At 45.5% G+C, this 14,279-nt stretch overlaps 1 protein-coding gene across 1 annotated transcript in view; it reads left to right on the top strand.

Annotated features, from left to right (window-relative positions):
• Positions 1 to 14,279, top strand: part of RAB12 (RAB12, member RAS oncogene family) — a 1,061,182-nt gene that overhangs the window by 504,765 nt on the left and 542,138 nt on the right. The window contains exon 2 of the mRNA XM_044066526.1: positions 11,537 to 11,597. Within this exon, the coding sequence (XP_043922461.1) occupies positions 11,537 to 11,597 (61 nt within the window). The remainder of the gene's footprint in view (positions 1 to 11,536; positions 11,598 to 14,279) is intronic.

Consider the following 14,279-nt stretch of genomic DNA (forward strand, 5'->3'; position numbering starts at 1 on the left):
TCATTGTCCTCTCCTCAAATGCCCCAGGTAGTTTCGGACTTCCAGACCCTGGGAGCCATCGAGCAGGTGGTGGGGGACCCTAGTAGCCATTTTCTCTACCCCATCTGAGTTCTTGACTACCTCTGCTAGGCCTACCCCTGGGCAGATTAAGTCCAGAGCCCGATCTGTCATCCCGGAGGCTTTGGGTGAGGGTTTAGGACCTGTATTTTCGGATTGGTCTCTTTCTCTTGGCACTTCGTCCCACGACAGCTGGTGGCTGGTACTGTCTGGAGGCTGGGTTGTGCTGGCATGCTCTGGTCCCCTCTTCTTAGGTAGACTTGCCTGCTGGGAGTGCAGATAGGGCATCTTCCAGTCCTTCAGCCTTCGGGGTGGTAAAGATGACTTTTTCCTCCACCAGAGTTTCCTCCCCAACTTTCCAGGGACCATCCCAGCGCCTTACAGCATACCTTTCTCTTCCTGTTCCAGGACAGCCCTCTCGAGCTAGCCTTCAGGTGGGAGTCACCCCCCTTGGGGTTCCACATTATTCCGAATCCTCCGCCGAGTCCCCTCCGGAGGAGGTGCCTTTGAAGAAATTGTGCAAGAGGAGGCACCTGGACTCCCCTTCTGAGGCTCTCACTTAGGATATAGACCTTGATGAAGGGGATGGGTCCCCAGATCTCTGCCTGAGGATGTCTCCTTTGGGGACATAGCTTAAAGGCAGATAGTCTACCCTACACCTGTCCACCGAGGAGTCCTTGTTCCTGAAGGCTTTTGGGATGGGACCATCTACCTCTTTGGTTCCATCCCACTGATGAACTCCTAGACCTTATCGCCAGCAGGGTGTGTAAGAAGCCGGACACTGTGGAACCAGTACTGAAACGTGCAAAAAAATTTCTCACAACCCCCCCCCCCCTCCCCTCCGACAAACAGTTTTTGTGTAAGGGCGTGCCAGTCGATGCTATTATGGTAACCACCGGTGGAGCAGAGTACGTCTGTTCATCCTCCTAACTCAGAATCCCGGGTGATCGACAGACATGGAAAGAAAGTCTTCACATCAGCTACCTTCAGTCTGCAGGTGCTTAACTACTTGGCACAGATCACCTGACTCCAGAAGGACTTTGTCAAGGAGCGTACCACTTCCCTGGCTGATTCCCCGATGAGGCCTATTTCCAATGCTACAGAAGACTCCGGTGGTACAGGCTTTGTTATTTTGTGCCATGCCTGACTGCACATTTGCGAAATCCTTTAAGGCGTTCTTCACCAACACCCCCTTCGATGGATCTACCTTTTTTGGTCCTTCGGTCAATGACACACTCATCCACAGTGAGCAGGGAGATAAGACCTTGTCGCCCGTAGGAATCAAATTTTCTTCCCCTCAGCTCTTTCTCCAAGATGCAACGAGGGACCAGGAATATGTGGTTTCACAAGTCGCAGTCTTCCTTTCAAGGTGCTCAGGATGAGCCCTCTTCTAGAGGTCGGGGGAGAGGGTTCAGTGGCAGACGGCATCCCAGAGGCAGAGGAGGTCCACAAAATCAGGGCTCCAGGGAACCTTTCTCCGGGAAGCCCCCCCCCCAGTACTGCTGAGATGTTGCCTGGCTGTCCTGCCCTGGAGGCAGTCCAGGGGGTTAATTTATCACTGCACCATTTCTGGGAAAATATTACAAGAGATTGCTGGGTGGTAAACATTATTTCCATTGTATATTTTATTCTCTCTTCTCAGTCACCCCCTCCAATCAGGAAATACATCCCTGATGCACTACCCCATCCAAGGGAGTTAGCTCAACAAGAAGTACTCAAACTTCTTCAGGAGAGAGCTATCCAAGAGGTCGCCACAGGACAACAAGAATCCGGAATTTACTCTGGCTTATTTTTGGTGCCAAAGAAGACGGGGGACCTGCGTCCAGTTCTGGACCTCAACACATTGAATCTCTCTGTCAAGAAGTCCAAGTTCCAGATGGCCACTGTCCTTTGTGCCCCATCTGCACAAGGATGATTGGATGTGCTCAGTGGATCTCCAAGATGCACACTACCATGTAAAAATAGATGGGTTCTCCAGGAGTCATCTCGTCTTTCACGTAGTGGCCAATCATTTCCAGTTCATGACCCTACCCTGTGGTCTCGCCACAGCCCCTCAGTTGTTCACCAAGTGCTTTGCAATGGTCACAGCTCACTTGTGACTTTAGAGATTCCAGGTGTTTTGTTAGCTTGATGATTGGCTCCTCACAGCTCCCACCAACCCAAAATTTGGAGTTCATCAGGATTCAGCTGGACAGTGTTTCAGAGATTGCAGCACTCCCTCTCCACCATGTGCATCTAATTAGAGCTCATGCCTTCTAGATCTGACTTGTCCTCAGGTCTGCCTTATTCTCAGGGCCATAGGGTCCATGGTGGTAGCAATCTACGTGGTGCCATTACCCAGATTCTACATGAGGGTTCTGCAGTGGGCTCTAGCAGTCCACTGGTCTTCTGTATCTCATGTGATGACTGCCTTAATCTGTCTCACTCCAGTGTGCAGGCATCATCTTCTTTGGTGGATTCAGTCTCCTGAACTCCTAGCAGACAGACCATTCTCTTTCCCTCCCCCTATTGCCACCTTGACTTCGGATGCTTTCTTGTTGGGGTGGAGGGCATTACCAGGGAACGACTGTTCAAGGTACATGGTCCTCCGCAGGGACCAAACTGCACGTAAATGTACTGGAGGTGAGAGCAGTCCTTCTCCCATTGCAAGCCTTTTAGGACTGCCTCCCTCTGGGTACCATTGCAGTTCACATGGACAACATGGCAGTTGTGTGGTACATCAACAAGCAAGGGGGCATACGTTCTTATCTGCTTTGTCACAAGGCCATGAGAGTGTGGGAATGTTGGAATGGGCGATGTCCTTGTGACGCTTTCTCCTTGCAACGTATATTCCTGGCAAGTCCAACATGTTGGCGGACAGAGTCAGCAGGGCCATCCTGAGTCCTCATGAGTGGTCCCTGAATCCTTCAATGGAGAAACAGATTTTCCTTCGCGGGGGTCAGCTGAGCAGCAATCTGTTCACTTCCCCTCACAACCACAAATGCAGCCGGTATTTCGCCCTGATTCCTCCTGTTGAGAAGTCCCCCAGGGATCCTCTTGTTCACTGTTGGCCTCCGGGTCTCCTTTACACCTACCTATACCTCTCATTCTAAGAGTGCTTCAGAAAGCTCAATGCCTCAAGGCCACCATGAACCTCATTGCCCCCTTTTGGCCTCGGCAGGTGTCTTTCCCATCTATAACAGTCCCATCTGAAGTATTGCCTTTGGGTACTAGATCCCTTTCTGGATCTGATTTCCCACCCCCCCACCCCCAGCTTCCAACCTCCAACATTCAGACTCTTAGTCTGACATGGTGGTTTTCCACTTCCCTTAATGTTGAATCAGTCCAGGCTTGCATCATCTGTTAGGAGCATTATTCTGGCCTTTCAGAAGGTATCCACCAGAAAGGTTTATGCAAGTAAGTGGAAAAGGTTTTCTGTTTGGACCGAGCAGTGAAATCTGGACCCTTTCTCTTAGCTCTCATCTCAGATATATTATTGCTCTTGTCTTCACTTTTTCAAGACGAGGCAAGCTTCTCTACTGTGAACGTGCAGTTGGCTATTTCTATTTTTCATGTTTAGTAGTAGCAGAATTTTTTATTTTTCATGTTTGTGAGGAACCTACTTTTTCCTCTGGCCTTTGTGAGGCATTTTTGAAGGGTGTTTTTCTCTTCTGGCCTCTTTTCAAGGATCCTTCCCCCTTGGGACCTATCTTTTCTGCTGCAGTCTCTTACGCAGAGCCCCTTTGAGCCTGTTGCTACATGCGATATGAAATTTTTTATCATGGAAGACCACCTTTCTGGTGGATATAACTTCAACAAGAAGAGTTTGAGTTGCAGGCTCTGTCTATCAAACCACTTTACATAGTGTTTCATAAAGGCCGAGTGGCTCTCAGGACCAATCCTTCCTTCATGCCTAAGATAGCTATGGAAGCGAATTTGAACCAGTCAGTTCAATTGCTGTTTTTCTTCCCTAATTTTTCTAATAAAGTGGAATATCTGCTACATACACTTGATGTTCATAGACAGTTATGGTTCTACCTGGATAGAATAGTTTCTACAAATCTGACCAACTGTTTGTGGCATTTTCTCATAACAGACAGGGTCAGGCTGTGTCTAAGGTTACTATTTCTCGTTGGATTTCGAAATGTATTTTCGTGGCCTATTCGTCTAAAGGTCTTATCTTTACTTGGTCCAATCAGAGCTCATTCCAGTAGATTTATGGCTATGTCAGCCACCTGTCTGGCTCATGATTTCATAGATGAGATTTGTACAGCAGCCACCTGGTCTACTCCTCACACCTTTGTTGATCATTATAAGCTTGACATTGTCTCCAGGAACAGGGCTTCCTTTGGCTCCACAGTTCTTCTGCATGTCCTTCCGTGAGGCTACCCAGGATTTACTCTGACCCAAGAGTCAGGAATAGTAATATGGATAACATCAGGTAGATGGCTTCTCCTGCTGTCAGGCGGGTCCACGGTCGGCCGAATTCCAAAGTCTAGGTCCGGCGTCGGTTGTCGTCGCTTCTTCCCTGACGTCAGTGCGACAGGGGTATAAAAGAACCAGCCGACGCCATTTTCTTCAGTCTTTCTTGCCGCGCGGTGCCCAAAGCAGAAGCAGTTCGCAAGTGCCGGTCGGCCAGCTCCTGAAATTACGAATATTTTGCAACCGAAGTCTTCTTGAAAGTTAAGTACCCCGTTGGGGAAACTTTTCTTGCCTCAGACCGATGTCAGACAAAGTTAATAATTGTATTTCATGTGGGAAGCAAATACCGCATAAGGATTTCCATTCCCTCTGTATTCCTTGTTTAGGCCCAGACCATGACGTCTCGGTCTGTCGCTTTTGTGCTACATTCAACAAACGCACCATTAAGCATCGGGCGGAGTTCGCCCAGCATTATTTTGGCAAAACATTTAACTATATTATGTCATCGGATACTCCGACTCAAGTTTTGTCTAAAAAGCGCAAAGATAAGGACCGACACACGAGGTCTGTGGCCTCTACCGACACCACGCCAAAGCCGATTACACGTGGTCCGGTTCTCAGCGAGGCGCCTACGCAGCCCCTGACTACTGACGACACTTCATTGGTGGTGTCTCCTGTGCCCGAGGTCGCAGGCTCCTCGGCCCACACCCTGACTACAGATACCGAAGCCACTCTTGGCGGTGAATCTCAAAATGTGGACAGGTCTACCTCCTCTCAAGGTGTCTTCAGACCTTCCTCTTCTTTTTCCATCAAGGCTTTCACTAAGTCTAAAGCAGCCATGCATTCTAAGAGACAAGCTACACAGGGCCCATCTCTAGGCCCCATGCCTAAAAAACAGATGCTTAAAATGGCTGAGGATTTAATTACTCTTATCAGGGGTTCTCAACCCCCCCCCCCGGACAAAAGGCCCAGAGTGGAGGAAGAATCCCCTTCCTCTGATCAGGGCTTCATTATATCAGAGCACTCTGATGAACAGGAACATTCTTACTCCCCATTTGAAGACTCTGATGCAGAGGAGTCCATTTCCTCTGTATCCCCCCCCAGAGGATTACTCATTTGGGGAAACTTTGCATACCTTAAGGGAACACTTCCACTGGGAAGGCCAAGATTATTCAGATTCCAAGGAAAGGCTTAGGGAATTTCTCTTGCTACCTCAGCACAGACCTCTGGCTATACCTCATGTCTTGGACATACTAGATGATGTGTACTCAGAGGCCTGCCTTAACACGGATTCACTACCTCCAGCCCCAGTCAAGCCTGACAGATACTACAGGGTTCCTGACTCACACCAATTTCTATACAAAAGCCATCCTGCTGACCCAGAAACCATCTCACAGGGCCCCAAGGGAATTAAGGCCTCCACTGTTAAAAATCCATTACCTTCCGAGAGAGATTCCACATCCTTAGAAAGGTGGGGAAAAAAGGTATATACCTCGGCCACCTTAACCATGAGGGCATTAAACTGCCAGTTCCATATGCTAAAGTACCAACAGTTTTTGTTATCACAATTGAGAAGTAAAATGTCACAACCTGAACAACCAGACTTGAAGGAGTTGCAGGATTTGATGCATAGTGCAGAACAAGTGGGTAAACATACCTTACAATGTGGTTTTGATGCTCTAGAGGCCTCATGTAGAGCTGCTGTTACAGGATCAGTCATACATAGACATGCCTGGCTCAAGGAACAAACCTTACCAGATCATGTCAAAGCTAAATTACTAGATGCCCCTGTACAAAAGGATGTATTATTTGGTGCTAATGCTGAGGAGGTATTAAGGAAAATGGAGGAAAAGGCTAAATCAATGTAAACCGTGAAAGATTTTCTACAGGTACAACCCCCACATTTCAGTAGAAATTGGCCTTCCAAAAATTGGTCCTTTCCAGCCACGGACAGACCCCAAAGAGGTAGATACAGGTGCCCGAGGGGCAGAGGACAATCCCAAGGATCGTTTAGAGGCAGACAATGGCAAGCTCCTACACAAAGAGGTGGTGAGGATAACTCGCAACCATTCAGAAATCAAGCCCAATGACTTCCCCTTTGCATGCCAAGCAAGACTCAAATGGCAGCACCCTTAGTCGGAAAACTGGCATTATTTTCAAAAAATTGGCATATGGTCACAAAAGACAAATGGATCCTGGACATTATAAACAGAGGCTACAGATTCCATTTTCACACCCTTCCAAAAATGAGAGGCATGCCAAACCTGCCACACAATCAAAGGGCAGAGGCACAAAGACAAATTTCAGATCTCATAGATATGAAAGCTATTCAAGAGGTAGCTACGCACGAACAAGGTCAAGGTTTTTATTCCAGACTATTCCTGGTACCAAGGAAGGGAAAAGATTGGAGACCTATTTTGGACCTATCCATCCTAAACACATTTCTACTCGTACCAAAATTCAAGATGCTCACTCTACAGCAGCTTCTTCCCATGCTGGGCAAGGAGTCTTGGCTGGTAACATTGGACCTCAAGGAAGCATACCTGCATGTTTGCAGAAGATACCTCAGATTTCTTGCAGGTTCAACCCATTATCAATTCTCTGCATTGCCCTTTGGCTTATCTACTGCGCCCAGAGTATTCACGAAATGCCTGGCATCAATAATTGCCTACTGCAGTCTTCAAGGGATACAAATATACCCCTATTTGGACGACTGCCTGATCCAAGCGGACAGCAAGCATATTCTTCTGAAACATCTGGCTTATGTAATAATGTTGTTGAATTCTCTGGGATACACAGTCAACAAAAAGAAATCAAGGCTAATACCCTCTCGGAAAATAATTTTCCTGGGTGCCAACTTGGACACAAACACCCAGATGGCCTACCTCATGCCAGAGAAGCAGGGGCAACTAACTCAATACTTCAGAACACTAGCAAATTGCACCAGGCTGACTGCAAGGAAAATCCTGCAGGCTCTGGGATTCATGGCATCTTGCATCTTACTAATCCCATGTGCAAAGCTGCATATGAGAAAACTTCAATGGTACCTGAAAAACCTATGGTCTCAACACAGCCACAGTTTGGAAACAATAATACCACTAATTCCATGTCTTCACAAGGAATTTCTGTGGTGGGCTCAAGCATGCCAAACAAACACAGGTCTCCCATTCAGCAAGCCTCAAGCAAATCAAGTCATCACAACAAATGCCTCGGACTACTCCTGGGGGGCGCACATGACAGATCGGTGCATTCAGGGAAAATGGTCCCAAAAAGAAAAGCACCTTCACATCAATCAAAAGGAAATGCTAGCAGTAATAAATGCTATTATAGCTTTCAAAGACCTTCTGCAACCAGGTCAACTATTGATAAGAACGGACAACACCACAGTAATGTGGTACATAAACAAACAGGGAGGAACCCATTCATACCCCCTATGCAGACTGGCCATGTCACTTTGAAACTTACAAATCGAACTACAAGCACAGTACTTGCCAGGCAAGGAAAACACGCTGGCAGACAACCTAAGCAGAAATATGACAGATCCACACGAATGGAAGTTGCATCCTCAAGTTTTTACAGAGATAATTCAAGCATGGGGAAGGCCAGACATAGATCTCTGTGCCTCCCACAAAAATCACCAATTGACAAAAGCCTACTCAAGGATTTGTCATCCAAAGGCCTGGAGAGTGGACGCTCTCTCTTTCAGTTGGACATCAATGACAGTTTATGCCTTCCCACCTCTTCCTCTGCTGCCCAAAGTTCTATTAAAAACCAGAGCAAACAGACCAAAGATGATTCTCATTGCTCCAGACTGGCCAAGACAACACTGGTACCCACTCCTGAGTAGCCTGACGCATTCCCCACCATGGACCCTGCCTCTAATGCCTCTTCTGACTCAGCACAGCTTCAAAACTCTTCACAGTCAGCTAAAAACACTCAATCTAGCCGCATGGAAGATTCCTTAGCATCACAACAGACCCTACTCTCCAAGGAGGTGCAGGATGTCATTTTGGAGGCCAGAAGGCCGTCTACTAGAAAAGCTTACTCCGCAAAATGGAAACGGTTTTGTCTGGAATGAGAAAAAGGGCCAGGATCCTGGAAAACTGAATTTACCTCAAATATTACAGTATCTAGCTGAGCTGCTAAGCAGTGGACTTTCATTCTCCTCCATCAAAATCCATGCCTCAGCCATTTCTGCAGAATACAACACTGATCCACCCTTATTCTCTCACCCCCTCTTAAGACAGTTCCTCAGAGGGGCTAAGAATCTAAAACCCCCAAGGAAACAACAAACACCTGCTTGGGATCTCAATTTCATTCTAGAAAAACAGACCTTGCCTCTTTTTGAGCCAGCTGCCTCATCAGATTTGCAATATTTGTCCTGGAAAACAGCTTTCCTTCTGGCTATTACCTCAGCTCATAGGGTATCGGAACTACAAGCTCTCATGGCTGTGCAGCCTTTTATCATCTTCCATCAGGACAGAGTTTCCTTACGAACCAACCCGTCCTTTATGCCAAAAGTGGTATCCAGGGTAGCTTTGAATCAGGCTATACACTTACCTACCTTTTATTCTAATCCTCAAAACAAAGGGGAGAGATTACTACATTCCTTGGACATCTACAGACAACTGCGTTATTTGGACAGAACAAAGCCTTTCAGAAAATCAGAACAGCTCTTTGCGTCCTATGCTATAGGAGCTCAAGGAAAGCCAATTTCCAAACAGACAATCTCAAAATGGACAGCCCACTGCATACGCTTTTGCTATTCTTTTCATGGCAAAACTGTACCTACAGGCATCAGATCTCACTCCACAAGGGCCACGGCTACCTCTGCAGCTTTTCTCAGAGGAGTTCCTACCAAAGATATTTTGGAAGAAGTTACTTGGAGTTCTGTGCATACCTTCTCCAAGCACTACCACCTTCCACTATACTCCAAATCTAGAGCGGGCTTTGCCACTGCAGTCTTGCAGGGCATTCTGGCTCCTCCTAGTTCCACCTAGTGCCTACTACCCCTTTCTTAGCTTTGGGATTCTACCCATCTGTTATGACTGCAGCTGTATGCACGATGAACGTAGTACAGTTTTGTACCTACCATAAATGTAGATGTTCGAGTGCTAATACAGCTGCAGTCCAGGTTTCCCTCCCTCCTTCCCCTCTTGGGACAGGCCTATTTGCTAACATCTCCTCATGCAACCTGATTGGGGTATTCATTCTTGATGTATTTGCTTGCACTACTGTATTTTGATTATATGGCATTGCTTTATTACACAAATTTATGTATTGCCTTCCTTCTGGGGGCACCTGACATCTGGGGCAAGAAAAACTGAAGAAAATGGCGTCGGCTGGTTCTTTTATACCCCTGTCGCACTGACGTCAGGGAAGAAGCGACGACAACCGATGCCGGACCTAGACTTTGGAATTCAGCTGACCGAGGACCCGCCTGACGGCAGGAGAACCCATCTGTTATGACTGCAGCTGTATTAGCACTCGAACATCTACATTTATGGTAGGTACAAAACTGTACTTTTCATCTGTTAAGCATTTCAAAACTGTCAAGGATTATATAACCATTCTTTGGCTCCCCTAAATATGTGCAGGACATTCCTTAAAGTTCATGCTTAATGATGGCTCTATTCAAAGAAATAGCGCCCCTCCTACTAGAGATTCCACTGTGTTGCAGAAATGAACACTCCCAGCTTCTAATGCAAAATTCCAACATCTCTGTCTAGTAACTATTACCTGTGGGAGGAGGATTTCTGAGCTTTAAGCCTCTTGCCCAACTCCCATGTCTGTCTGGCTTTCCACAAAAATAGAGTGATCTTGCAAACTCTGTACGTCTTAAGTAGCCAGTGACCCAGAGTTGAATCAACCCATCAGCCCTTCTGTTTTTGCCTGTACTGTTCCCATAAAAGGGAATACTTGCTGCACTATGTACATGTGCTTAGGTGACTAGGGCTTTATTTGAACTAAATATCTGTCAGAAAAAAAATAATTTATCTCCGGTGCCACAACAGACTGGGCAGCAGAGAAGGTAAAATCACTCTGTTCGCATGACTGACTACATTGAGGTTTGGCAGTACAAGACATGACAAATTTATAAAATCTGCTTTCGGCACTAACACTAAGGCAGTGGCTACATCTTGAGCATTCTTCAGAAATGCTTCGCTGCGTGACATTTGTGCCTTTTTGAGCTTCACACACTAAGCTGTATGTCATCTCAAGGTCTGGATCTTATTTTGGAGCCATGATCATACGAGGGATTCTTTCATGGCTCCACCCAGAAAAATTTGTAGGAGGATCCCTTCCTTATGGTTTGAAGCGAGTGAACCAGGCCATGTCCAATACGAAAGTTATATAATGGTAGATCTTTATGGTCATGGCTCATTCTCTCCAAAATATCCTAGCAGATGGGATTTATGGAAGGATACCGCTATTACTGTTCTATCATTTTTTTTTTTTGTCTTTTTTTTCTTTGTTTGGTTATGATACTCTCTTGAATGACGTACTTCAAATCTGGAGTATAGTAGAGAGTGCAGGGCATTGTGGGTAAGGGGGAAGGACTTGAAGCTTAGTAAAGTTTTTCTTTGCTGAGCTAAGACGTTGTCCAAGTGCTAATGTTTTGAAGAGGACATATGACCATTCAGATCTTTCTTTCTGGTATGTACATAACTTGCACTTATTTTGTTAACCTTTATAACCTTTATGACTTTGTGTAGGGGAGTGTGTCATAAATGACCCTGGAGTTGTTGGCAAAAGAAAATAAAGCTTAATGTTGAGCTGGTGGTCCCCAGAAAGTCATGTTGATGTGGCCTTTACTATTTTGAATTGTATATTTTTTGTTTTATTTATAACTTAATGTAATTTTGAGTTTGTAGATAATATATTGGAGCACTGGGAACAGTAAATGATTTTCTAAGGATGCATAACGTACGGGAAATCGTGGAAACTAAGTTTGTGTTGAGTAACTGCAGTACTTTCATCCATTCAAATATTATAACTTGAAGTTAGTTTACTTTTTTAGTTGCTTTCCATCAGTTTTCTTTCCTATTCTCTTACTTTTGGTGTTTTCTCTTTTTAGGTGTCGATTTCAAAATCAAAACTGTAGAACTAAGAGGGTTGAAAATCCGATTACAGATCTGGTAACTAACAAGTAGCATTTAAAATTATTTTAAGACATTGTGCCTTTTTGTTTGTGTGTGTTAACGTAGAATCATCTGCATATCTAATAATATTAACATGTTGCACAAGCTGGTTTTGCTCTTATTTAAAAGCAGTGTACAGTATGTACATATACGCTGTGTATAGTTTGCAGTGTAGATGTACAGTTACATAAATGTTCACACCCATATGTAACGTAATAACTAGAATTTCTTAGAATGTCGATACAAAGTACATCATACATATATATGTAGAGAAATGGACATACAAACACCGTACTACATCTAGTAGTAGTGGGTATATTTTAGAATATAGAAAAATGTCATACATCAAAGAAATCTGAAATTACCAGATTTCTAAACTCAAAAGCAGATTAATATACCTATAGTGCCTTTTTTATGCGGTGTTCCAAAGACCAAATTACCACTGTAACAGCTGTAAATAAATGCAATCTGAGGGTAATGCTGCTTAGTGCTAGAAGTCTAAATGTCAAGATGCATTTGCGTGAAGCACTCCTCAAAGTGGCGAGCATTGACATTTGTGCTGTAACGGAGACCTGGTTTAAAGCGGCAGAAAGCACCTCTGTGCTTCCAGGCTATAACTCATTTCCACAGCTTTCAGCCCCGAAACCTGGACCGAAGCTCCAAAGGTGGTGGTGTCTCCATCTTCATAAAGGATGTGCACAGCTCCAGACTGGTAGCCAAGCATAATGCATCTGAGATATTTCGGGTACAACTAACATTGGGTAAGACGGCGATCCAGGTCATAGCCTGCTATAGGTCCCCAACCATGTCCCCAGACACTCTCTCCACATTTCTAAGCACCCTGGAATCTGTCAAGGTCCAACCCAATGCTCTCATACTAGGAGACGTCAACTACCCCTCCATCAAATGGGAAAACTACTCAAGCACCAATACACTGCCCCAATGCTTCCCAGAATTCATCAGTTCTAATGCCCTGGACCAGCTCATTCTGATCCCCACTAGAGGAAGCAGCATCCTTGATCTGGTTATTACCAACATGAGTGACCGTTTCTCTAGACCAATAATCAATTCCTCCATGGTCAGATCTGACCGTAAACTAATCACCATGGAAATCCACATCTCACCCACACCACCTGCAAAGGTAACCACCATGAAAAGCTTCTCCAGAGCTGACTTTGCGTTCCTAAAAACAGTGGTGGCTAACTTCACGGCACCCATGCCAATGGAAAATAGCTGCATGACTGCCGAATCATACACCAATGCACTGTACGAACATGTACATAAATGCATGGGTCTAGCCATACCCAACAGAACCAAGATGCTCTCCTCCAAAAAAGGAAGCCAACCTGGTGGTCCCCTGCCATTAATCAACTCTACAACAGAAGGAAGAAACTGTTGCAGAAAAAGGTGAAGTCCCAAGACTAGAAAAACTCTCCCTTATTAGCTTCAACAAAAAGTCGAGATCCCTCATCAAATCATCCAAAGCCAGCTATGAGGCCAGAATTGCGAAAGTCACTAAAAACAATCACAAAGCCTTCTATAGTTATATCAGAAGCCTCCATGGCAATACCCAGATTTGCTCCGAGTTACTGCGCAATGGTACCTATTATACTGAGGCAACAGATATTGCCAGTATACTGGCCGACAGATTCAGTGCCAACTTCACCCCCCCCCCCCCAAAGGACCAGTCACAATACTGGAGAAATGCCAGGCACCCAGCATTATTGTAGCACAGGTTAAAGCTGCATTGTCAAAGGCCAAGAATACAGCTTCCATGGAACCTAATAATACCCCTGGCTGTGTTCTACATGAACTACAGAGCTAACTGGTACCACATCTGTATGCCTTGTTCAGTCATAACCTCACCTCAGGCTTTGTCCCTACAGAATGGAGCACTGCTACAGTCCGCCCTCTTCATAAAGGGAGAGCGACTACAGACCCTGGGAATTATCAGACTTGTCAGCTAATGGGTTGATATGTAAAAGCTATGGAGCACATCATCATGGACCTGTTTAACAAAGATATAGGAAATCTCCAAACTCTAGCTCCCATGCAATTTGGTTTTGTGAAAGGTGGATCATGCCTGCTCAACGTGGTTGACTTCTTTGAGTCAGTCACCAAGGATGTGGATGAAGGTAAGGCAGTGCATACAGCCTACCTCGATCTGGCCAAGGCCTTTGATACCGGGTACCTATCAAACCATCGACAACTTAAAATAACGAAACTGACTCCACCGACAACTGAATTAACCGACAGCGCAAAAACGGATGTTTACAAGGTAAGGGATGTAACTCCGCTACTCATGCCTACCATGGTTGCATGACACTGCCACCCTTCTTAAACCATGGTAGGCTTGAGTAGCGAATTTACACCCCTTACCTTGTAAACGTCCGATGTTAAGTTGTCTATCTCGCCTTCATTCTTGCTGGATGGGTTCGGAGCCGACCTCGGCTCCGACTCGGCCACTCTAAAAGCTCGAGAGTTGGTTCCACCGGCTCGAGGCTCCCCTTATATCCCACAATGCTAGGCGAGAGTTACCTCAGATCTCGTTTGCCGCTACAGCTTCGAGGTTGGTTACTTCTACCGGTTCCTGGTGAGTGTTAGCTTTTTCTTCAAAAAGTTACTCTTTTTTTCCCCTTTTAACTTTAATTCTTCCTAAATTAGTGTAGAACATAGATC

This window comes from Protopterus annectens, chromosome 3.part1 (genome assembly GCF_019279795.1).
Source record: "Protopterus annectens isolate FY-2018-M chromosome 3.part1, PAN1.0, whole genome shotgun sequence".
In the NCBI taxonomy this organism is placed as follows: domain Eukaryota; kingdom Metazoa; phylum Chordata; order Ceratodontiformes; family Protopteridae; genus Protopterus; species Protopterus annectens.